The sequence below is a fragment of the Oncorhynchus mykiss genome, chromosome 12 (genome assembly GCF_057628025.1).
Source record: "Oncorhynchus mykiss isolate SJ-2025 chromosome 12, ASM5762802v1, whole genome shotgun sequence".
Taxonomy (NCBI): Eukaryota; Metazoa; Chordata; class Actinopteri; order Salmoniformes; family Salmonidae; genus Oncorhynchus; species Oncorhynchus mykiss.
In genome coordinates this window covers 33094531-33121732 of record NC_143033.1, presented here as the reverse complement: position 1 = coordinate 33121732, position 27202 = coordinate 33094531, and the positions used below count along the sequence as shown (strand labels likewise).

Genomic DNA, 27202 nt, shown 5'->3' with positions numbered 1-27202 from the left:
AGCGAAGGTCTTTTATGCGAGTATGCGAGTTCGGCCAGCCGAAGTGATGCACTTTTACATATATTTGGTCCAGTATTTCTCAAGTTAAATAATGTGCATGAAAACTAGTCGTCTGTAGTTGAATGGCAACAAACACTTCAATGAAGAATTCCTACTGTGGATCATTCACCGACGAGGAGGCATAGACTTCAGCAACTGCTGAAAATACCCCTGCCGAAGGCTGCCGAACACCATAACAAACAAAACATTTCTGCATAATATATGTGCGAACTGTTTCGACTGGGAAGCATACGGTAAGCTTAAGGGAAGATGGTGATTGCCATACAGTCACTAGGTCAAAGGTCAATACGGGTCAACACTGTGCTCTCCAATAATGGGGAGGATTCATTGGTGCCCCTCCCCTCTACCCTGTTCCTGTCATAAACAACAGTTTTATGTGGACAATTGCTGAAAATCTCCTCTAATCATTATGACCGACAATAACTGTACAAAAAGATTCTAGCTGGAAGGTTTGTAGGCTATGATTTCCTATTCATTGCTTTTGAACATTGTAAGTACTGTAGATAGCGAAATGTTTACTGGTAGTAAGAGGAGACTTATGTGTGTTGTATTTATGTTTATTATGGATCCTCAGTACTCTTCCGGGGGTCCAGTAAAATTAAGGCAGTTCTACGTTTTAAAAACATTACAATACATTCACAATAGATTTCACAAAATATTAAGTGTGTACCCTCAGGCATCTACTCTACTACCACACATCTACAACACATGATCCATGTGTATATGTGTGTATAGTGCGCATGTTATCGTGTGTTTGTATGCATGTGTCTATTGTTTGTGTTGCTTCACAGTCCCTGCTGTTCCATAAGGTGTATTTGTATCTGTTTTTAAAAAATAATTTTACTGCTGGCATGAGTTACTTGATGTGGAATAGTGATGAGAGTGAGACACAGCCTATAGGAGGAGACTCATCCTTCCATGACTCATCTTTAGAGATACGAGTTCTCCATGTAGTCATGAGACACAGCCTATAGGAGGAGACTCATCCTTCCATGACTCATCCTTAGAGATACGAGTCCTCCATGTAGTCATGAGACACAGTCTATGGGAGGAGAATCATCCTTCTATGACTCATCCTTAGAGATACAAGTCCTCCATGTAGTAATGAAACAGTCTATAGGAGGAGAATCATCCTTCCATGACTCATCCTTAGAGATACGAGTCCTCCATGTAGTCATGAGACACAGTCTATAGGAGGAGAATCATCCTTCCATGACTCATCCTTAGAGATACGAGTCCTCCATGTAGTCATGAGACACAGTCTATAGGAGGAGAATCATCCTTCCATGACTCATCCTTAGAGATACGAGTCCTCCATGTAGTCATGAGACACAGTCTATAGGAGGAGAATCATCCTTCCATGACTCATCCTTAGAGATACGAGTCCTCCATGTAGTCATGAGACACAGTCTATAGGAGGAGAATCATCCTTAGAGATACGAGTCCTCCATGTAGTCATGAGACACAGTCTATAGGAGGAGAATCATCCTTCCATGACTCATCCTTAGAGATACGAGTCCTCCATGTAGTCATGAGACACAGTCTATAGGAGGAGAATCATCCTTAGAGATACGAGTCCTCCATGTAGTCATGAGACACAGTCTATAGGAGGAGAATCATCCTTAGAGATACGAGTCCTCCATGTAGTCATGAGACACAGTCTATAGGAGGAGAATCATCCTTAGAGATACGAGTCCTCCAATCCTGATGAGCAGCTCAAGTCTATGTGGCATCGTGAAGATGTGAAGGCTTCGCATAAAAGTGTTGTGTGTGTGTGTGTGTGTGTGTGGGGTGTGTGTGTGTGTGTGTGTGTGTGTGTGTGTGCGTGTGTTTACTCCTCTGGGGTAGGCACATTGAGGAGAATGAGTCAGCAGAGCACATCTGTACAATCAGATAACGAATGTGCATACTTATCATTTCATCATCCAATACAAATTCATTCTCATCTTTCACTTCATAATCAAAGAAAAGGGAGAGGGGTAATGAAAAGCAGTATGAAGGTCAACAGAGAAATAGCTGCTTTAGCCAAGCCCTTAAACCCCTTTCACACAAGTGCTTATCCAGAGTAAACAGAGCATACAAGCACTCTCACACAAATATTCACTAGACTAGAATGAGTCATACAGTAAATGAAAAAGGAATGTGTCCTAAAGCATTTAGAAAGGGGTCGCCCGAGAACCTCAATATTATTATATGAGTGTGTTTCACGTTTCATTTTGAAGTGTGTTTATTGTAGGCTATTTTCCACTGTGCTTTTCAGTGTCAGTTCTATCTTCTTCAGTGTACTCTGAGTTGTGGATAGCTTCTTGGTCTGTTCTAAAATAACACCAATAAGTCACACACCAATAAAAATACAACACAGATTAGCAAATCAGCAAGTTATCTATATTTATTTGCCTTTGAATTGATCAATATACAGTTCTTTTTTTTCTTTCAATAAGCACTTTATGGTTTGGCATTTCTAACATCATTACCAAATTAAAACATTCTCTTAAAACAAAAGCATGAAACGGAAATTAAACTTATAGCACCTTTTGCATTTGCATTTGCTCAAACAGCTATGACCGCACTGCCCTAAAGCTGTTTCAAACACGCTACGTGCATCCTATTTTGGTTAGCCTCCTCACGCAGAGGACTTGTTAATGGGGTATTTCTCTTTTCCCAATAGAACTGAATTGAAAATACTATATATGTACAGTACAGAACAGGACAGCAGTTCCTCCCTGTATACCATAGGCCTACAGTACAGTATGTCCCTACAGTACAGATCTAGTGGATCTACTCATACTTTACATCTGGGGCAAAGTGCACAACTACGCCGCTCCTCCGTGGTTCGGGTCTTTCCTCCAGTGGTTCTGGTTCTCCTCCAACGGCACCCTGGGAATGATGATCACCGGGTCGGAGAACCTCGTCATTAAGCTCTCTAGGAGGCGAGGCAGCACAGAGTTAAGACACAAAGAAAAAGACAAAAACAAAGAAACACAAAATGAGGCATTTCTCAGAGGCCAATCACAAAGAATTTTGCTGAGTTGAGTTGAGCACCCTGTGAATACTCATATCAGAGGGCAACATTATACTGCCACAGTGGGGATGTGAAACTACTAAAGCTCTCTCTTGGTTTCTTATCACTTCAAACCTAAAATAGCACAAAAAAAACATAGTTCGCCCGCCTACCTTCCTCAATTTCAAACAAAAGTTTAAATGTTTCTTCAATCAAAGTTAGGATTTTGCGTTATGTTCAGATCAATAAATAGCCACTGCTCTCTGAGTTTGAATCCAATCTGTCAGCTGAAACAGACTAAAAGCTAGAGCACACGAATGGGAATAATGAGAGTCTAATGAGAGTCTCAGGGTGTTCAAGGATAAACAGCCACAGGACATTCAGGAATAATCTAATCTAAAATCAAACTTGAGGGGACTAAAACATGCACTTACTATCTTCTCCAGTAGCAGAGCTGGCTCTCTCCAATGCTAGAACTACTGTACCTCCCCACTCTATTCCGACCATGCACCCCAATAAACATTGAATCGACATATTTTTAATAAACAATTCAGATTTAGCACCAAGTCCAGCCCATATAAAATAACCACACATTTACACACATTTAGTAATATTATATAACATTTGGATTGCAGATCCCACTCAGACACCATAACAACATTACATCAAATGATACAAATTATCAAACCGAAAAGGATAACTATGTGTTATTATAAACATAGGTGTGTTTACCCACAGGTTTATTAATAATTTATATATAATCACACTGGTAACGTGTGTAATTACAATATCACTTTGATATAATATCAAATAATGTTATATCAAATAATAGTGGTTGCACGGTAGGGTTAATCTAGTTGCTCTAAAAATAGAAAAGGATGGGCGATCTCTAGTCATCTGTGTGAATAATTCAAAAGTCACATTTTACTGCCCAGCCATGCAATTTGTTTAGCCTTGGCCTATTTCTTATTACCAGGAGCAATGAATGCATCTAGCATCTTCCAGTATCTCAAGGAGGGATTCCAAGATGGTCTGTACTATAGCCATTCTACTACAACAAGGCAGACCCAAGGCAGACCCAAGGCCTCCTTAAGAGAGGAACCTTAAGGAGACATACGTACATTATAGGACATGACACCCAAGCATTCACACAGACAGACATGCCCACACACTCATTCCTCTACTCTAGTTTCCATATGGAAGAGAAATATATGAGGGATCTGACCTGGTGGGAACTGTATCGGAGTACAATGATTTTCAAAACAAAACTGTGCCACTATCAAAAAAAAAAAAAAAATCATGACTTTGAAATACATCTTATGAGCACATATGAATGAGAGATTTGTGGCTTGTGGCGGCTGGGTGTGTTTTTAGGTTACCTTGGAATGGGTAGTGTACAGCCCCACAGGTGTTGCTTTAGCGTCTGCACCCAGCCTGTATCACGGATTGGCTGACAGAGCTGTATGTAGTGGTACTGTTTTAGCACAACCCTTCAAATGAATCAGAATGTCACTCATTAGGTTTTCTAGAGGTAGGATTTCACCTTGCACAGTATATCCAAATTTGACATCCACGAAAAGCTAATAACGATACCAGATGAAGCTGGAAAATATAGTAATTACATGATTATAATGATTTTAGAAATATCCAAATGTCACATTTGTTACACGCAGAGAAAGAACATTTCATTAATCATACAGTTTGTTGGCCCAGTAAATACATGACATCCGATTCTGGAATAATGTTCTACCCATCCTTAACTTGCATATTGCTGTATAATTTGGGCAAGGTCTTTGAATATATTTGGACACATGATGCAAAATAATATATTCCTCAGCTCTCACATAGTGTAGCAGCAATATGCAAGCCCTTTGAAGGATGCCAGAACTCATGCCAGAATCTCTTTGATAAGCGCTAAAGAAAACCTGAAGGCAAAATTCTCTTCCATGTGGATTCACTCACTAAAGAGCATCTCATGTCTCACAAAGACAAAGACACAAAAACAATTCAACAAATACCTGCAACCACTGTTCTTTCACCCTCCTCCTCCTCCATACGTTTCAACATAAAGAACCAAGAGGACACAGCTTTTTCTGCTTTTGCATTTATTCATAATATTTCAGTAAATAGGAGCAAGCAGAGAGAAACACAAGCACGTCACAGTAAAATATTTGTGTCCAATACATTCTGTAACTTCTTTGTACCATGGTTCTTTTCTATTCTTTTTTTGTTTCTAATGCTTCGATTAAAGATCGATAGCACCGGGTGTGCTGTGTGTCAGCACTTTACATGTATGACCCCCCCGACACCCCTTCCTGTGCTACGAGAGAAAGACCCCCCTCCCTAACCAAAGGCTGCAAAATGCTAATGAGATGGCCCTCACCCTCCGCTCCGTGGGCACATGCTCAGTCTAAGCGGAATATGTCATGGTGGTTCATTGTGACATACTAACTCAAGACACCACCATGGCAAATGGAGAGACAACACACTCCAGTATTCAAAATGGAGGGGAGGGAGCCAGGGGGCTCTGACTAGCACAACAGATGACAACAACACAAGAGAGAGACTGGGGAGTGTGGGGTGGCCCATGACAAGCAAGTCCTGCACAGCACAATGCACTGCCCTATTGTGGTCTACGCCATCCCAGGAGTCTGAAACGCTGTTCTGGTCTTTACTACTGTCTGCTAAGACACAAGTAGACATGTGTAGTAGCCAATAGAGCTCTACTGGCACTATACAACCAATACAAACCTGATTCATTTTGACATAATGAGGTTTATGTTTGTAATACAGATAATTTTCCTTGCTCCCTCAATATACCCCATTCAAGAAACTGCATACATATGCAGAAGTATGATACAAATGTAAACCAACTATAAAATGTAGTTTCGCTGCTTGTCCTAATTCAATCAAGTCGTTCTACATTGGTAGCCTATGCCTACTATATTTAGATTGCCATAGAAGGCAGCAGAGGAGAGATATATTTGGAGTTGAATGTGTTTAATATAATCTTGACATCTACACGTAATCTTCTCAATCTAATGAAATCCACACACACACACACACACACACACACACACACACACACACACACACACACACACACACACACACACACACACACACACACACACACACACCCACACACACACACACACACACACCCACCCCTGGTCCAGGGAAGAGGCCAGTTGTTTGAGGCCCATGCTAGACAGAAACATAGAGACACAGCATGCATAAACCAAAAACAAAGACAGAAACAATAAGTCCAGAAATATAAACATTCCAAACGGCCAGCATTCAACTTACCATAACATCGCAGACACGTTTTTGGGGGTATGTTACAATAATGGTATTAGCAGAAGTAACTAGTGTTTTATACCCAAATAAATAGATGAATAAATAAAACAATAAATAACATATAATTATAAAACCATGAATCTGCTGAAAGAGAGAAAGAGTTTTAACTCGTATCACATCAAGCCATGCACCTCTTTAGACCTCTGGGATGTGAATATTGTTGTTGGCTTCTCTCATCTGCTAGTGCCATAGGGGCCTAAATAATCATGTTGGTTCCAGTCAACCATGACTCTGTGTGTGTGTGTGTGTCCTAGCTATAGCACATAGAGTGTATATCGGCTGGGTGAAAGCATAGCTAAAGACCATAGAGCCACAATATCAAATTCCTATCGTGACTCAGTGAAATGTAATGGCGTTTTTTTTATAAATGCTGAATGTAATTATAATTGCATGATAGTAACATTTTATTCAGTGGGAATTCTCATCTGCTGTGCAAATGACTGGTCTAGTAATGCATAATAATCACGTTACAGTAACCCAGATGGCTCCCAGCTTGGCAACAAGGTTGCTGAAACAAGACAGCCTTGTCTGACCTCTAAAATACCTTGATGAATGAATTTGACTGCAAAGAGAGAGAACAATTTGAATGAGAGCGTATGACGTTGTAAATGCTGTCCTGACAATTATTTGTTCAAAACCATTCCCACATCATCCACAATCAACATAGTTATTAGGTTTACAAAATTAGACATTGCATTCAGGAATGATGGCAAAGTTGAACAAAGCATCTTAGTAATGCCAATCTGAAAACAGCATTCAGGAAATAAAGAGCAGGCACAAACTCAGCCATGGATCGATACACTCAAAGCTGCATATTTATCAAAGATTTTCAGACCGTTATCCTAGATGAGTATCTAATGTGTCTATGCATACATTTATAAATGTATCTTTGCATACATTTGAAAGTTACAGCTACAGAAATCGAGTCCAGTCACTGAGCCAATTTTCATGGTCTTCTCATTCCCAAAAATCCTTGATAAACTCAACAAAGCAATCTGTTCAGTTGGAAGATGGAAGCCAACCACACAGGCTTGCTAGTCGGTGGGCTCATGCAACAATAGCACGTGCCATTCATTGGCTAACCAGGCAGCCGGTAGCCATGGTAACCTTGAGATGGAGAGAGGGGGGTGGAGGGTGGCATCGGGGAGCAGAGGAAGCGGATGAACACGCCCCCTTGTTACTACGGTGATCTAATGTAATGTGAGGCGGGGAAGCAACGACATGTCATGTCACAACCCTGACATTTACTGTAACTACATCTAATTTAGCCAAGAGGCAGAGAGAAGAGAGAGAAAGAGAGTTAGAGAGAGACGAGAGAGAGGGAGAGAGACAAAACATAAAAGGGATGAGAACTTCTAATTAATTTTGCAGCCTTCGTGTTCTTTCCCCAAAGAAGAATAAAAAGTAATGCTAAATGATTTTTACTCTTTTGCCTCAGCCAGTTTGTTGTTCATCTCTTTACTTTTCTCCTTGTCCCCCACCGCAGGCTTGGACTCAGTGGGCTGGTTCTCAGAGGTCGTTTTCTTGGTGCCCCGCAGTGCTGTGCTGCCCGGCTGCTTCTGCTCTTTGGCCTTCTTGACAGGTTTGCCGCCCTGACTAGCTACCGTGGCGCCCGCCTTTTTGGGTTTGGATCGGGGAGTACTGTTAGACCTCTCAACCTAGGCACAGGGGATGGGGGAAGATGGAGATGATTTATATATACCATCCCCAAAGACATTAGCAGCAGGTGTAAATAACTCTGCAAAGATCTGTAACTCCTCAGTTTGATATTGTGTTTGCTTCAGTATTACTGATATGATTTGCCATCACAACATACACAGTAAAGAGAACAGCAGCCCTCCAAGAGAAAGATTCTGTCATTACATTGGGTTTGAAAACGCACTCTGCACGGCTGTGGTTCTGAATAGGTGATTAGCTGCATTATGGCTGTACCATGGGAGTAGTCAATAGGACATGATCTAAAACGTTCTCACCTTGGTCTCTTGTAGCCCTTTGTAGGGCTCATTGTACAGGCTGCGTATCCTCCTCCTGTCCACAGCCTTGTTGTCGTTGGGCTGCTGTTTGCCCTGCTCTCCCCTGTAGGTGGCGCTATAGCTGGTCTCCAGGCTGGTCTTCTCATCAGGGGGAAGGTACTGGGACTTGGCTCGGATCAGCTTCACTGGCTTCACATCCCTGTGGGCTTTGAACTCTGTCCTACGAGAAGAATCAGCACCAAATACACTCAGTAAAATAGCTCTCTTCACATTCTACAATCTATTTATAGAGGAGAAGGAGAGAATAGGAGAGAAGACTAAACCTGTATTGTCCCAAAGGGCAATTTGTGTTGCAGCATGTAGACATTTAAAAACCCCATGAAATATGAAGCAATCACTTACAAACAAGTACATTTACATAGAACTGTTTGGATATAGAAATAGATGTAGTGGAATGACTGGGTCTCCCCACAGTATGAGTGAGTGAGTGTATGTAATGCATAGGAGCTGGGTGGTGACTGCGCCAGGCAGCCGGCGGCTCAGGTGTTTAATATAGTCAAGACACAGCAGTTCTTCAGAAGGTCAGCTCCATGGCTTTCACACAGAACAACCTGACCTCTAGTCTGTCTCATAGAGGGGTTCTGTACGGGACGAGCCAACCTCCAGACACATCCAAGAGCAATTAGAGATAGGCATCAAAGTGAGATATGTTCACTATCAATTCTATAGCAGGTATATAAACGAACATGTTGCTACTAATTTGAGTTTTAGATTGAACTGCCCATCATAGATAAAGTTGATTTTAAAAGTTGTAATGGATTTTGAACTCATAAAAGCAGACCTAATTTTCCATAAATGACTACAGGATAGTCTTCTCACTGATGGGCATCTGAAGGTTGGGACATGACATATGAACTTATACTCACTTAACTTATTGGAAGGTCAGGTGGAAACATTCATTCATTATGTCTTTTATTTATTTATTTTTATTTCACCGTTATTTAACCAGGTAGGCCAGTTGAGAACAAGTTCTCATTTACAACTGTGACCTGGCCAAGATAAAGCAAAGCAGTGCGACAAAAACAACAACACAGAGTTGCACATAACAAACGTACAGTCAATAACACAATAGAAAAATCTATGTATAGTGTGTGCAAATGTAGAAGAGTAGAGAGGTAAGGCAATAAATAGGCCATAGAGGCGAAATAATTACAATTTAGTATTAACACTGGAGTGATAGATGTTCAGATGATGATGTGCAAGTAGACATACAGTACTGGGGTGCAAAAGAGCAAGAAGATAAATAACAATATGGGGATGAGGTAGTTGGGTGTGCTATTTACAGAATGGCTGTATAAAGGTACAGTGATCGGTAAGCTGCTCTGACAGCTGATGCTTAAAGTTAGAGAGGGAGATATAAGAGACTTATTTTCAGCTTCAGGGATTTTTACAATTCGTTCCAGTCATTAGCAGCAGAGAACTGGAAGGAAAGGCGGCCAAAGGAAGTGTTGGCTTTGGGGATGACCAGTGAAATATACCTTCTGGAGCGCATGCTATGGGTGGGTGTTGCTATGGTGACCAGTGAGCTGAGATAAGGCGTGGCTTTACCAAGCAAAGACTTATAGATGACCTGGAGCCAGTGGGTTTGGCGACGAATATGTAGCGAGGGCCAGCTAACGAGAGCATACAGGTCGCAGTGGTGGGTAATATATGGGGCATTAGTGACAAAACAACGGCACTGTGATAGACTACATCCAGTTTGCTGAGTAGAGTGTTGGAGGCTATTTTGTAAATTAAATTGGATTTGTTGTGAAATAGGATGCCGATTCTAGATTTAATTTTGGATTGGAGATGCTTAATGTGAGTCTGGAAGGAGAGTTTACAGTCTAACCAGAAACCTAGGTATTTGTAGTTGTCAGAACTGTCCAGAGTAGTGATGCCAGTCGGGCGGGCGGGCGTGGGAAGCAATCGGTTGAAGAGCATGCATTTAGTTTTACTAGCATTTAAAAGCTAGAAAAAACTACCTCGTCCCTTTCCCACTGCTCCTTCATACTATCTTACCAGTGTATAAAACGTTTACATTTTTCTTCCGGTTGTTTTGGCTTTTCACAGTGTATTTCCTTCCTTGCCAATGTCCATTGTTCATGTGACTAAGGTGGCAAACACCAAATGACAACAGATGACTCCTGCCCTGGTCCCTGGACAAGGACAAACTACCCGTCAAGGCTCTCCAGTGACCCCACTCTGTGCAGCAGGAGACCCCAACCCCCGCACAACCACACAACACACACCAAGAGAATAAAAGACCACAGTGAAAAATTAAATGTTCCCTCTGTGGACTACAGCAGTGAAGGGAGGGGGGATTAGGTAACACTATTACTGGCCTGGATAGAGGAAGCAGCCCAGGCAGGCTCAAGTACTACAGACTAGGGTTGCACATTTTGGGGGATATTAAGAGGTGAAAACTTTCTGTGGGAATTAATGGGAATATATGGGAATTAACAGGAATATATGGGAATTAATATTAATACCATTTAAATGTAGATGTTTTCTTGCATTGGATATATTTACCATATCATATGGAGACAGAAACATAAACCTTTTACCTTATCAAAAGTAGACATAATTGCAAATTATTAAATCCTTCCAATAGAAATAAAAATAACAATTTAGTTACGAATTGAACTTTAATTAAACGAGTTGACTCTTCACAAGGGATGATTTCACTGAACAACAAAAGAAAGGGAATATTGTACCAATATGTATCTCCCAAAAACATTTTCAACATACATCTGTTAAATGATAGCCTTGAAACTAAAGCTTTGGTTGTCTTCCTCTCAGGCTTCCATGTCTTCTGCCTGGACCTCCTCAATGTCCACCTCTTGAACATCAGACTCCGAGGCCTCATCTTCACTGTCACTTTCCAACCTTGTTGAAGATGGCTCGCTTTGAGGCTCAAAAAGCCTACAATTTTCCTGGATGGCCACCAATTTTTCAACCAATTGGTCAGCCTGTTGCATGCTTTGGTGTGTGTTCCCAAACAAGGACCAGTTGCGCTTTGAGGTGGCTGATGTTGGTGGGATTTGGAGGATGATGGAGGCAACAGGGGAAAGAGCCTCAGATCCACAAAGTCCCTTCCACCAGGTGGCTGATGGAATATGTTGGCACGACTGCCATATTGCATCTCCATCCCAAAGCCTTTTCTTGGAAATGTACTTCGCCAGACTGCCAAGAACCTTGCCCTCATCCAGGTAAAAGTGGCGAGACACGATAGTGATGAAACCATAGGCCTTGTTGATCTTTGTACCAAACAGGATGCTCTTGCCAGCATAGTTGGGGTCCAACATGTACACTGCGGTCTATATGGGCTTCAGGCAGAAGTCTTCACGCTTTTTGATGTATTTCAGAACTGCAGTTTCCTCTTCTTGGAGCAACAGTGAAGTGGGCAGGGCAGTACTGATTTCTTCTCTTACATCTGCAAACAGATGTCTGAACAGAGTCTGAACATCAGACAGGATGGCATTGTCACCCTTAATCTGTGCAATGGCTACTGCTATAGGTTTCAGGAGTTTCAGGCTGCTTACCACTCTCTCCCAAAATACATCATCCAGGAGGATCCTATTGATGGGGCTGTCCATATCGGCAGACTGTGATATGGCCATTTCTTGGAGAGACTCCTTCCCCTCCAGGAGACTGTCAAACATGATGACAACACCCTCCCAACGGGTGTTGCTGGGCAGCTTCAATCTGATGTTCTTATTCTTCTCACTTTGCTAGGTGAGGTAGATTGCTGCTATAACTTGATGACCCTTCACATACCTAACCATTTCCTTGGATCTCTTGTAGAGTGTATCCATTGTTTTCAGTGCCATGATGTCATTGAGGAGCAGATTCAATGGATGAGCAGCACAGCCAATGGGTGTGGTGTGAGGATAGGACTCCTCCACTTTAGACCAAGCAGCCTTCATGTTCACAGCATTGTCTGTCACCGGTGCAAATACCTTCTGTGGTCTAAGGTCATTGATGACTGCCTTCAGTTCATATGCAATGTAGAGACTGTTGTGTCTGTTGTCCCTTGAGTCTGTGCTTTTGTAGAATACTGGTTGAGGGGTGGAAATGATGTAGTTAATTATTCCTTGCCCACAAACATTCGACCACCCATCAGAAATGATTGCAATACAGTCTGCTTTCTCTATGATTTGCTTGACCTTCACTTGAACTCTGTTGATCTCTGCATCTAGCAAATGAGTAGATAAAGCATGTCTGGTTGGAGGATGTATGATGGGCAAAAATAATTATTCCAATAAACATTGCCTGTGAGCGTCAGAGGTAAACCAGTTGCATACACAGCTCGAGTAAGACATTTATCAGCATTTGTCTGACTAAGTTTCTCCATTGAGTAAAAAAAAACTTCTGATTCTAGGAGCTGTTGCTATCGATAAGGTGTCTTATTCATTATTTTCACCTCGAATAGAAGTAGATTAAATTTTGTCAGAGGTTGCTTGTTGTGAGCGCTGAGGGAACTTTATGCAGTTGGCCAGATTATTCGGCATCTTTGTTGCATTCTTCACATATGATATGGCACAGTATTTGCAAATGTACACCACTTTTCCTTCTACATTAGCTGCAGTGAAATGTCTCCACACATCAGATAGTGCCCGTGGCATTTTCCTGTAAAGATTAGAGAAACATGAGTAAAAATAAATAAAAATACAATTCCATGTACAGATAAATAATTAAGCAGTTAGATTAACCAACTCCTTTGTAAGATAAATGTTTTAAAATGAAACATATATGGAAACAGGTGAACAGGTAACACTCCTCAGTTAGCAGGCTCAAGCAAGCTAAAACCCACATGGGAGAAAAAAACTAAATAGCATAAATTGTTAACAAGTTAGAAATGATTTAAAACACACTTTGCTGTAGGCTACTATTTACTAGTTAACAAAAAAACAATGTATGTCACATTAAATACATTCACCCCTCCCAGTACTGTAATCAAAACTTACCAGAAAGCATGTAGTCCTTGGCTCAGACAGTGTAGTAGTGTGGGCTCAATAGCATCTCATTAGTGTACAAGATCTTGAGAATCAGCTGTACATGTGATGGAAGAATGCACTGTGCATGCAGAGGGTTGCAATTCCATTGAATTGGGGATAGTTTAACCAAAAAAAGCCACAAGACCTAGAATTACCTTATGTGTATCCCACAAAAAAAGTCTCACTGTTATAAGCTAACTTTTTTTGACAAATTTAAGCAAAATCCCCCAAATTCCAGGGCTTAACTTCCCATGGAAAATTTCAGAAATTTACCGGAAAGTTTCCGATCCTTTGCAACCTTACTACAGATCCATTATAACAATTAAACTGCTGCTGAAGATCACGTAGAAAGATATGAAATCTATCACACTATAGCTCAACCCATGGCAGCTACTGTAGCATGACCATGGATGGGATGATGAGAAGGCTTAAATAACAGCCAGCCAGCTTTAAAGACCACTAGGTTATACACACTGTCCTATGTGTGGTACAAATGAGTTTCAGGCTGAAAATAAATCAGGCTGTATCTGTAGCTGGCTCTTTTCCATCACAGTATGAATCAAAGCTGGATCCATACCTCAGAGATCCTCTTGTAATAGGTTGTCATGGGATCGAATGTGAGTGGAGAAAAATAACAGAATGTGTGGTGATAAGGAGAATGCCTCAAAGAGAAAATGATCTGGATTCTCTTATTCTGACACCAATGGAACATCATCTGCTCTGCCTTCAAACCACAACTAGGGCGGTGGCGGTCATGATATTTTGTCAGATGGTGATCGTCAAGCAAATAACTGCCGGTCTCACGGTAATTGACCGTTAATTAACATAAACACATTTAGAATTTTCTGGCTTCAACGCATAGCCACTGATGCAGACCTTTGGAACATCTACATTTTAATAAGTCTAATACATTCAAGTAATATAGCCTGCACCATCACAATAAATCCATTATTTATTTCAGACAAGTCAAAAAAAAAACATGATATGAAGAAAATGTAGTCTATTTCAGAAGAACAGAATAGAATACTCTGAGTTGTCGTTATGTTAGGCCCTGATCTGGCTATGCCATATGACTATGGGCTACACAATTAATTTAGCAGACAAGATTTGTTGGGCTATATGGTGTGATTTTTAATACATTCTAAGGCTGCATAATGCGTCTCTAATGATGATTTGAAAAAAGTCACATGAAATGCATGAGCTCTGCTTAGTTTTTTTTGTACAGGCTGTACACACTTCATCAGTCTCTCATTCACAATTTGACAAACACTTGATAAGGCCTCACATTTCCTGGCTGCATCCCCTTTGTGTGGCTGTAATGCCCCCTAAAATATTCCATGCCTTTTGCAGCCAGTGGCCATTGTGCCCTTGGGCTGAATATAACAATTATAAGTCCCTTCTCCCGGCCGCGTGCCGAAGCACATCTCACTTCAATGGCTATCTGTCACGTGATCGGGTCTTTCTCACAAGCTACAAGTGAAGACCGACACATCTGGGATGCAACTGCGCGCATGTCCTTATCCAATTCCGAGGTGCATATTGAACATATTGGAAAAACTGTCCACATTTACTTTTCATCAGCCAATGAGATGAGTAGGCCTAACAAACAGCAAAAGCACTAATCTATGTCAATCTACTATCCGCCATAGTACAAAAGTTGACCTATTTTATTCTGTACGAGAAATAAATATTCTAAACATAGTCTGGGACAGTTGTGGGATATGATAGATTAGATAAGATAAGATAGATTCCAAATGATAAAAACCACTAGCATCAAAACAACTTCTTTAAGCAATGACCCTGACGCAACAGATCAGAACGTTTAGTTTAAAATGTTGGTAAACTATTAGGCTATTTCTTCACATTATAGACACACCAATGCGCACACGGCAGTGTTCCATTAGCCAGAAAACACCATTCTCAAAAGTGACCACAAATGCAATTATGCATGTAATGCTTTTATTATAAAGGTGTCTCGAATTAGGTGAAAATGTTCTTCCCCAAACTTGAAACTCACACACTGTGTACAGTATGTACTGTATGCCAGTTAGGCTCTACACCCATTGTAAATCAGATGAATGTGCTTCATTTTAAGAAGTTATTTGGCCACTTTAGTTGCGATACAAACCTTATCAAAACATATAGGCCTATGGTCTAGGCTATATGAGGTGTGTGACTATGATTAGAAAAAGTTGCAAAATAAGGCATGCACTGTTTCTTGCCTTAAGCTGGACATCATTCACAAGTGATAATATACCATTCACAAGTCTAATACTGTCACCCATCTGTCACGTCTGCTCCTGCTCCTCCCCTCCGGCGTACAACGTCGCCAGAGTACTAACCACCTGGGATTCATCATTACGCACACCTGGCACTCATCATTACGCGCACCTGTGAATCACTATGATTCACATCTGGACTCCATTACTTTCATATTTTCCTCCCATTTATATGTCAATCTCCCAGGTTCACTCACCAGTTGGTATTGTTCTTGTCTTGGCGTTATTGTGTTCTTGGTTTTGTGGTTTTATTAAAACGTTACACCTGTACCTGCTTCCGAATCACTAACCCATCATTACACCATTAGACTATTCTTGATTTATGCTGGTCTTTACATATACTAAATAATATATGTGTGAATTTGTATTTATTTAGAATGGACCATTATCAAGCACATGTCTCGAAGCAGGGGGAAAAATACATGTTATCTATGCACTTAAATAGCGAACGTGTCACGACTTCCACTGAAGTCGGTTCCTCTCCATGTTCGGGCTGCATTCGGCGGTCAGCGTCGCCGATCTTCTAGCCATTGTCGTTCCACTTTTCATTTTCCATTTGTTTTGTTTTGTTTTCCTACACACCTGGTGTTCATTTCCCTCATTAATTGTTGTGTATTTAACCCTCTGACTTCCCTGCCACCAGTTATGCACCCCGTACAGAACGGGAGACGCGTTTCCCGTGTGTAACGATGTGCCCTGAGAGTCGGGAAGCAAGTTCAGGGAGTGAGTGTCTTAATAAATTTTACAAAATAAGAAACACGAAAAATGCACAGACATGACACAGGAACAGAAACAATAACGCCTGGGGAAAGAACCAAAGGGAGTGACATATATGCAGTTGAAGTCGGAGGTTTAAATACACCTTAGCCAAATACGTCTAAACTCAGTTTTTCACAATTCCTGACATTTAATCCAAGTAAAAATTCCCTGTCTTAGGTCAGTTGGATCACCACTTTATTTTAAGAATGTGAAATGTCAGAATAATAGTAGAGAGAATAATTTATTTCAGCTTTATTTCTTTCATCACATTCCCAGTGGGTCAGAAGTTTACATACACTCAATTACTATTTGGTAGCATTGCCTTCAAATTGTTTAACTTGGGTCAAACGATTCGGGTAGCCTTCCATAAGTTGTGTGAATTTTGGCCCATTCCTCCTGACAGAGCTGGTGTAACTGAGTCAGGTTTGTAGGCCTCCTTGCTCGCGCACGCTTTTTCAGGGCTTTGTGATGGCCACTCCAATACCTTGACTTTGTTGTCCTTAAGCCCTTAAGCCCAAAGTCCTTAAGCAACTTTGGAAGTATGCTTGGGGTCATTGTCTATTTGGAAGACCCATTTACGACCAAGCTTTAACTTCCTGACTGATGACTTGAGATGTTGCTTCAATATATCCACGTAATTTTCTTACCTCATGATGCCATCTATTTTGTGAAATGCACCAGTCCCTCCTGCAGCAAAGCACCCCCACAACATGATGCAGCCACCCCCGTGCTTCACGGTTGGGATGGTGTTCTTCGGCTTGCAAGCCTCCCCCTTTTTCCTCCAAACATAACGATGGTCATTATGGCCAAACAGTTCTATTTTTGTTTCATCAGACCAGAGGACATTTCTCCAAAAATAACAATATTTGTCCCCATGTGCAGTTGCAAACCGTAGTCGTGCTTTTTTATGGTGGTTTTGGATCAGTGGCTTCTTCCTTGTTGAGTGGCCTTTCAGGTGATGTCGATATAGGACTCGTTTTACTGTGGATATAGATACTTTTGTACCTGTTTCCTCCAGCATCTTCACAAGGTCCTTTGCTGTTGTTCTGGGATTGATTTGCACTTTTCGCACCAAAGTACGTTCATCTCTAGGAGACAGAACGTGTCTATTCCTGAGCAGTATGACGGCTGTGTGGTCCCATGGTGTTTATACTTGTGTACTATTGTTTGTACAGATGAACGTGGTACCTTCAGGCGTTTGGAAATTGCTCCCAAGGATGAACCAGACTTGTGGAGGCCTACAATTTTATTCTGAGGTCTTGGCTGAAATACATCCACAGGTACAACTTCAATTGACTCAAATGATGTCAATTAGCCTATCAGAAGCTTCTAAGCCATGACATAATTTTCTGGAATTTTCCAAGCTGTATAAAGGCACAGTCAACTTAGTATATGTAAACTTCTGACCCACTGAAATTGTGATACAGTGAATTATAAATGAAATAATCTGTCTGTAAGCAATTGTTGGAAAAAGGACTTGTGTCATGCACAAAGTAGATGTCCTAACCAACTTGCCAAAACTATAGTTTGTTAACAAGAAATTTGCAGAGTGGTTGATAAATAAGTTTTAATGACTCCAACCTAAGCGCAATAACAAGCAGCCTGGTGACTTAGAGACCGGAGAGGGAGCACACGTGACATCGTGGTTCCTTTAAAATAGCAGCCAGTTAGGCTATACTCCTGTTTCTAAAGAGAAGCAATGTGCTTAATATTTGGAAAGTTTATAAATCAACATATAGTAGGCCTAGCTTAAAGAAAGCTGATGGGATTCTCTTTTTAATAGAGGCCATCACTCTGTTTTCTTACGCAATTACATAGCCTATAGAAATGTTGCACAACATGAGCTCATGGGCTCTCATGAAGTGTTTGATTAGATTTTCGATAACATTTGCATTGATGTCAGAGTGATTAGAGGGACAATATAGTGCTGAGTACCAGGCTGTTAGCAGGTTTTGGTAGGCTAGTAATGACCATCAGCAGCATCAGAGCTCGGAGAAGCCTAATTACCTGAACTAAACGGCTTGTGACCGCCAGTGTGGAGGTAATATGGTCACCGTAACAGCCCTAACCACAACATCCAAACTTGGTCCTCAATCTACATCAGCCCTCTATCTCGAGCTATCCTATACAGTGTGGAGAACAAGTATTTGATACACTGCCGATTTTGCAGGTTTTCCTACTTACAAAGCATGTAGAGGTCTGTAATTTTTATCATAGGTACACTTCAACTGTGAGAGACGGAATCTAAAACAAAAATCCAGAAAATCGCATTGTATGATTTTTAAGTAATTAATTAGCATTTTATTGCATGACATAAGTATTTGATACATCAGAAAAGCAGAACTTAATATTTGGTACAGAAACCTTTGTTTGCAATTACAGAGATCATACATTTCCTGTAGTTCTTGACCAAGTTTGCATACACTGCAGCAGGGATTTTGGCCCACTCCTCCATACAGACCTTCAGATCCTTCAGGTTTTGGGGCTGTCGCTGGGCAATAGGAACTTTCAGCTCCCTCCAAAGATTTTCTATTGGGTTCAGGTCTGGAGACTGGCTAGGCCACTCCAGGACCTTGAGATGCTTCTTACGGAGCCACTCCTTAGTTGCCCTGGCTGTGTGTTTCGGGTCGTTGTCATGCTGGAAGACCCAGCCACGACCCATCTTCAATGCTCTTACTGAGGGAATGAGGTTGTTGGCCAAGATCTCACGATACATGGCCCCATCCATCCTCCCCTCAATACGGTGCAGTCGTCCTGTCCCCTTTGCAGAAGAGCATCCCCAAAGAATGATGTTTCCACCTCCATGCTTCACGGTTGGGATGGTGTTCTTGGGGTTGTACTCATCCTTCTTCTTCCTCCAAACACGACAAGTGGAGTTTAGACCAAAAAGCTCTATTTTTATCTCATCAGACCACATGACCTTCTCCCATTCCTCCTCTGGATCATCCAGATTGGCAAAGTTCAGATGGGCCAGGACATGTGCTGGCTTGAGCAGGGGGACCTTGCGTGCGCTGCAGGATTTTAATCCATGACGGCGTAGTGTGTTATTAATGGTTTTCTGTGGTCCCAGCTCTCTTCAGATCATTGTGGTCCCAGCTCTCTTCAGATCATTGACCAGGTCCTGCCGTGTAGTTCTGGGCTGATCCCTCACCTTCCTCATGATCATTGATGCCCCACGAGGTGAGATCTTGCATGGAGCCCCAGACCGAGGGTGATTGACCGTCATCTTGAACTTCTTCCATTTTCTAATAATTGCGCCAACAGTTGTTTCCTTCTCACCAAGCTGCTTGCCTATTATCCTGTAGCCCATGCCAGCCTTGTGCAGGTCTACAATTTATCCCTGATGTCCTTACACAGCTCTCTGGTCTTGGCCATTGTGGAGAGGTTGGAGTCTGTTTGATTGAGTGTGTGGACAGATGCATTTTATACAGGTAACGAGTTCAAACAGGTGCAGTTAATACAGGTAATGAGTGGAGAACAGGAGGGCTTCTTAAAGAAAAACTAACAGGTCTGTGAGAGCCGGAATTCTTACTGGTTGGTAGGTGATCAAATACTTATGTCATGCAATAAAATGCTAATTAATTACTCACAGTTGAAGTGTACCTATGATAAAAATTACAGACCTCTACATGCTTTGTAAGTAGGAAACACTGCCGATTTTGCAGGTTATCAAATAATTGTTCTCCCCACTGTATGTACAGAGTAACGCTTCCTTTTGTATGGCATGTTTATATGGAAAGTTATTTTTTATTTATTTAACTAGGCAAGTCATTTAAGAACAAGTTCTTATTTACAATGACGGCCTACCAAAAGGCAAAAGGCCTCCTGCGGGGACGGGCTGGGATAAAAAACTAAGAACATTTTACAAATGCACATCACAACAAGAGAGACACCACAACACTACATAAAGAGAGACCTAAGACAACCACATAGCATAACAGCAACACATGACAACACAGCATGGTAGCAACACAACATGACAACAACAGCATGGTAGCAACACAACATGACAACAACATGGCAGAAACACAACATGGCAGCAGCACAAAACAGGGTGTAAACATTATTTGACACAGACAACAGCACAAAGGGCAAGGCAGAGACAACAATACATCACGTGAAGCAGCCACAACTGTCAGTAAGAGTGTCCTTGATTGAGTCTTTGAATGAAGAGATTGAGATAAAACTGTCCAATTTGAGTGTTTTTTGCAGCTAGTTTCAGTCGCGAGCTGCAACAAACTGAAAAAAGGAGCAACCTTTAACAGAATGTGACTGGCAGAACAGTTGTTGTATGTGGAGGGTGAGGACTGCAGTTGGTATCTCATATAGGGGGGAGGGTGGCCTACGAGGATTTTATAAATAAGCGTCAACCAGTGGGTCTTGCGATGGGTATACAGAGATGACCAATTTACAGAAGAGTATAGAGTGCAGTGATGTGTCCTATAAGGAGCATTTGTGGCAAGTATGATGGCCGAATGGGAAAGTAAATCTAGCCGCTCGAGAGCACCCTTACCTGTCGATCTATAAATTATGTCTCTGTAATCTAGCATGGGTAGGATGGTCATCTGAATCAGGGTTAGTTTGGCAGCTGGGGTGAAAGAGGAGTGATTACGATAGAGGAAACCAAGTCTAGATTTAACCTTAGCCTACAGCTTTGATATGTGCTGAGAGAAGGACAGTGTAACGTCTAGCCATACTCCCAAGTACTTGTTTGAGGTGACTACCTCAAGCTCTAAACCCTCAGAGGTAGTAATCCCACTGGTGGGGAAAAGGGCATTCTTCTTACCAAACCACATGCCCTTTTTTTTGGAGGTGTTGAGAACAAGGTTAAAGGCAGAGAAAGCTTGTTGGACACTGAGACAGCTTTGTTGTAGAGCGTTTAACACAACATCCGGGGAAGGGCTAGCTGAGTATAAGACTGTATCATATGCATATGAATGGATGAGAAAGCTTCCTACTTCCTGAGCTCTGTTGTTGATGTAAATTGAGAAGAGTGTGGGGCCTAGGATCGAGTCTTGGGGTACTCCCTTGGTGACAGGCAATGGCTGAGAAAGCAGATGATCTGACTTCATACACTGCACTCTTTGAGAGAGGTAGTTAGCAAACCAGGCCAAAGACCCCTCAGAGACACCAATACTCCTTAGCCGGCCCAGAAGAATGCAATGGTCTACTGTATCAAAACTTTGGCCAAGTCAATAAAAATAGCAGCACAACATTGCTTAGAATCAAGGGCAATGTTGACATCATTTCGGACCTTTTAAGGTTGCAGTATCACACCCATAACCTGAGCGGAAACCAGATTGCATACCAGACAGAATACTATAGACATCAAGAAAGCCAGTCAGTTGATTATTGACACGTTTTTCCAACACTTTTGATAAACCGGGCAAAATTGAAATAGGCCTGTAACAGTTAGTATGATGTATGACGAAGCTTGCCTTTAATTAACCCAATAGATAGACTGAAACACTATCTCTGTGAGCCCCCAATGTTTTGATGTAGTGTAACACTCCTCAGAACTGTAACCTTATCAAAGTTGTTCATGTATTTAATTGAACCTTTATTGGCATTTGATAATAAGATCTTACTGTGTGGCATTTCAAAAATATCTAACTTAGGACACTGCAGTTATATATCAGTCCACATTTATCAATACAACTAAATTACCCATCAAACTCTAAAGTTTAAGCATTTGGTCAGATATGATAAATTGACCCAAACAATTTTATTTTCTCATAAAGTAAACTGCCCAGGATGTTGATGAGTGGAATAGTGGTTAAAGTAAGAGCGGCTGGCGGTTAGATAGATAGATCTAGTTCCAGTGGAGTGGAAGTGAGATGGAATCACAGAGTTGTTACATAAAAGGATTGAAGTCCACTTTTAATGCTTGGGCAGGAAAAGAGAGGAGAGACAGTACAAGGTCAGATTATACAATGTCTGTGGCCAAGGGCACAGAATGCTACTACCCGCGCAGGGTGCAATTGACGGGGTAGTGGTAGGCAGAGAGAGAGTCAAACACAAGTCTATACTGTACATAGCAAGCTGGACAACGTCATACTCATATGACTGGTAACAATTAAGCTAGTGTCTTCCAGGTCAGTGTGTGCTTGGTACCTAGTCTCCTTCCATTTCTTTCAAAACAGATCTTTGTCAAAGACAAGTATGAAAATGTTTGACATATGATGTGATTTGCGAGGTTTCTTGAACATACTTGCTCAATATCTTACGCACATCTAATACCTCTAACAACTCTAAACCCCTAATAAAGTCTCATTTTATGTATCTTTACTCCCTCTATTATGTGGTGCTAAAATGAAACTTTCCTCTGCCAAAACAAGCTGTTATTTGATGAGGTCTTACCAAGTTAACATACTGCATTTATTACTGTAGAAAAGCAGGTCTTGCCAAGATAACATGCTGTTTTTCTTACTGCTGTATGGATATCCGCTAATGGTTCTGCCTGGTACCTGGAGCTGACCCTGCTGACCCTGCAGGAAAGGTGAGATATGTTGTGAAAAGCGCCATCACTATGACGTTATGACACTGGCACTGACAAGTGGTGGAGGGATGCCAGGGAACAACACTGCTAAGATACACATGCTACCCTTCTCTAACATTAGCATGCCAGGCAACAGCCAGGCAGAGAGGGAACAATCTGGCACTTCTCTCTTAGAGACTTAGAAAGGGCAGAGAACGGCAAAAGGACCATTAGCACGCATAGCTACAGCGCTAGTCTGAACAAATCTATTGCCAAATAAAATCTCTCAGCCTTAATTAAAACATGCCATGTCAGTTAGGTTACATCCATTAATGAGAGGATATGGAATAAATCCAATTGATTGCAGCATTTACATTGGACAGTAAAGTATCATCAGTGTTAAATACAAATAATTATCATAATCATAATTATCACAGCCAGTCTTTTTTACTGTAAATTTACCTTCCTACGACATCCCACTTTGGCAGGACAGAAATTCTAATCTGAAGCCCATCCGACTGTGACACAGAGTTTCCAATAAACAATAACATACACATCTGAAATGATTGCACGATTTACTACACAGCAGAATCAATAATAAATCTATACATAATACAGTACATAACAGAGGAACGCAGCCAGACATTCTCTAAACACTTGAGGTGAATCAATCAATCCCAGTGTACAGTAACAGTGCCTTGATTTACTGACACTGCTTCTTTTTGTGTCAGTCAGCCATTACATGTAGCCAACTGCTGATTGTTCCTGATCAATACTCTCTCCTCCCTCTGGGATCAGCTTGCCTCTGGCGTTATGGTAGCTGAATCTGTAGCCTGTCAAGATTGCCCATGCAGTCAGATGGCTATTGGCTACACTGTGACATATTGCAACTCAGTGAAATCACCACAGAGTGTGTTGTACGTTCTGATGCATGGCTAAACCTCGGATGTACCCACACCTTTAATAATGTTAGCTGCGTCTAGCATTTAGTATAATAATGTTATTTGGCAGACATTTTTATCCTAATCAACTTACAGTCATGCATGCATATGTTTTACTTGTGGGTGGCTCTAGGACTCAAACCCACAATCCTAGCGGTGCAAGCGCCATGCTCTACCAACTTAGCCATCATGGTTCTCCCAAGTATTTCATAGCAGCAGTGACATTTTTTACACAAAATAAACACATGTTTTGTGAGAAGTGAGAAAGAGCAATGTAAACTGCCTCAAGCTGGTTATGCTAATTTCTTGGCTTTATACAGTACATTATATGCATAGACACTAACTGAATACGGAATGACCATAATCCTAAAATTAATGTTTAACACTTCAATTAGAGAATCCTTTCTTCAGACTATCATGTAATGCCACACCTCTGATCCTAACCTGCCTGCATCTTGTAGGGAGTTCCTGGAAGCTAAGCTTTGTGAGGAGAGATTGAGCAGCATGTCCTGCCCTCCCTCTCTTTCTCCATCACTCTCTCCCCAGTCAGAGCCTGTGTGGTTAGATTCAGTGATTCAGCACGCATTGCCTGCATGTCGGTGGAAATACCGGGCTTTACAGGCCTTCTAAGAGGATCATTTTTAAATCCACTAAAATCTGTTGGCCTCTTTACAATATTTCAGCCGCTACTGCTGCTCTGCTCACATGCGACATTCATTCTGCAGGCACACTCATCTGCATTGGGATCACCCTGGCCTGGACTGGTTGGCAGTGTGCAGAGAAGAGTTCCCTATGGCCAGTGAATGACTAGCCAGTTGTCCATCTAACCGTGATGAGAGTGAGGTGGGTATTGAATGAGTCAATGGTGTTTGTAAAATAAAATAAAAATCGCAATAAATTAATTAATTAATGTTGGCATGTACATGTTGTGCTGTGATGCAACTTGAAAACATCTCAAATAAACAATTCATGGCCTCTGTCTCGCCCCCTCTGAGCTAAAGGAAACTAAGCTAAACTACCTGTCTCCCTTAAAGTAATGCTACCTGCTCCCCATTCATCATCCACAGCTTATTGCACATTATGCAATAGAGGAAGACGTAATTGCCTCTGAAAGCCCAGCATTTGATTGTTTTCTAATTAGATTGCAACAAAGGAAAATAACTGCTTAATGAGATGAGGAGAAGAAGTGTCTGTGCTGTTGCTCACTGTGTTTATTGTCTGATTACCCCAGCAGGAAAAGGCTGGTGGTTGGTGTGGATGATAATGATAGTGGAGTAAACAAAGCATAACAACTGCAGGTGAGGCCTGACCCTAGGGTTATTCTCATGCAAAAGTGACTTTCAAAGCGTAAACATGGAACAAAGCAGGAAGGCAGCTGAGCTGAGGGATCTTAACCTCTGCTCTGCCTGAAGTGGCAGCAGGTTCCTCAGTCACAGCTAATACAAATCCTTGAGGTCTACACAATGGTGGCTTTGATGGAGATAGAAAATAGAGGTCTTTTGAATCAAAATGTATTGGTCACATACACATGGTTAGCAGATGTTAATGCGAGTGTAGCGAAATGCTTGTGCTTCTGGTTCCGACAATGCAGTAATATCTAACAAGTAATCTAACAAATTCACAACTACTACCTTGTACACACAAATGTGAAGGGATGAATAAGAATATGTACATATAAATATATGGATGAGCGATGGCCAAGCGGCATAGCCAAGATGCAGTAGATGGTATAGAATACAGTATATACATATGAGATAAGTAATGTAGGATATGTAAACATTATTAAAGTGGGGTTATTTAAAGTGACTAGTGATACCAGTATTAAGTACATTTATTAAAGTGGCCAGAGGTTTGAGTCTGTATGTTGGCAGCAGCCTCTATGTTAGTGATGGCTGTTTAACATTCTGATGGCCTTGAGATAGAAGCTGTTTTTCAGTCTCTTGGTCCCAGCTTTGATGCACCTGTACTGACCTCACCTTCTGGATGATAGCGGGATGAACAGGCAGTGGCTCAGGTGGTTCTTGTCCTTGATTATCTTTTTGGCCTGCCTGTGACATCGGGTGCTGTAGGTGTCCTGGAGGGCAGGTAGTTTGCCCCTGGTGAGGCGTTGTGCAGACCGCACCACCCTCTGGAGAGCCTTGCGGTTGCCATACCAGGTGGTGATACAGCCCAACAGGATGCTCTCGATTGTGCATCTGTAAAGGTTTGTGAGGGTTTTGGGTGACAAGCCAAATTTCTTCAGCCTCCTGGGGTTTAAGAGGCGCCGTTGCGCCTTCTTCACCATGCTGGACCATTTCAGTTTGTCTGTGAGGTGTAGGCCGATGAACTTAAAACTTCCCCCCTTCTCCACTACTGTCCCATCGATGTGGATAGTGGGGTGTTCCCTCTGCTGTTTCCTGAAGTCCACAATCATCTCCTTTGTTTTGTTGACGTTGAGTGAGAGGTTATTTTCCTGACACCACACTCCGAGGGCCCTCAATTCTCCCTGTAGGCTGTCTCGTCATTGTTGGTAATCAAGCCTACCACTGTAGTGTCGTCTGCAAACTTGATGATTGAGTTGGAAGCGTTTATGGCCATGCAGTCGTGGGTGAAGAGGGAGTACAGGAAAGGGCTGAGAATGCACCCTTGTGGGGCCCCAGTGTTGAGGATCAGTGAGGTGGAGATGTTGTTTCCTACCTTCACCACCTGGGGACCGCCCGTCAGAAAGTCCAGGACCCAGTTGCACAGGGCGGTGTTGAGACCCATGGTCTCGAGCTTAATGACGAGTTTGGAGGGTACTATGGTGTTAAATGTTGAGCTGTAGTCAATGAACAGCATTCTAACATAGGTATTCCTCTTCTCCAGAAGGGATAGGGCAGTGTGATGGCAATTGCATCGTCAGTGGACCTATTGGGGTGGTAAGCAAATTGGAGTGGGTCTGGAGTATCAGGTAGGGTGGAGGTGATATTATCCTTGACTAGTCTCTCAAAGCACTTCATGATTACAGAAGTGAGTGCAATGGGGCGATAGTCGTTTAGCTCAGTTACCTTAGCTTTCTTGGGAACAAGAACAATGGTGGCCATCTTGAAGCATGTGGGGACAGCAGACTGGGAAAGGGATTGATTGAATATGTCCGTAAACACACCAGCCAGCTGGTCTGCGCATGCTCTGAGGACACAGCTAGGGATGCCATCTGGGCCGGCAGACTTGCGAGGGTTAACATGTTTAAATGTTTTACTCACGTTGGCCATGGAGAAGGAGAGCCCACAGGCTTTGGTAGTGGGGCATGTCAGTGGCACTGTATTGTCCACAAAGCGAGCAAAGAAGTTGTTT

The 27202-nt window shown here is 41.9% G+C and overlaps 1 protein-coding gene across 2 annotated transcripts in view; it reads right to left on the bottom strand.

The window, feature by feature from the left end:
- Nucleotides 1-2434: 2434 nt before the first annotated feature.
- Nucleotides 2435-27202, bottom strand: part of LOC110537461 (microtubule-associated protein 6 homolog) — a 31383-nt gene continuing 6615 nt past the window's right edge. Inside the window, exons 2-5 of one of the 2 annotated variants that reach the window (XM_036937404.2) lie at nucleotides 8395-8614; nucleotides 7847-8079; nucleotides 4441-4551; nucleotides 2435-2983 (exon numbers count right to left, since the gene is read on the bottom strand). In XM_036937404.2, coding sequence (XP_036793299.2) covers nucleotides 2839-2983; nucleotides 4441-4551; nucleotides 7847-8079; nucleotides 8395-8614 — 709 coding nt within the window. In that variant the 3' untranslated portion in view covers nucleotides 2435-2838. The remainder of the gene's footprint in view (nucleotides 2984-4440; nucleotides 4552-7846; nucleotides 8080-8394; nucleotides 8615-27202) is intronic. The other variant, XM_036937405.2, reaches the window with a different exon arrangement.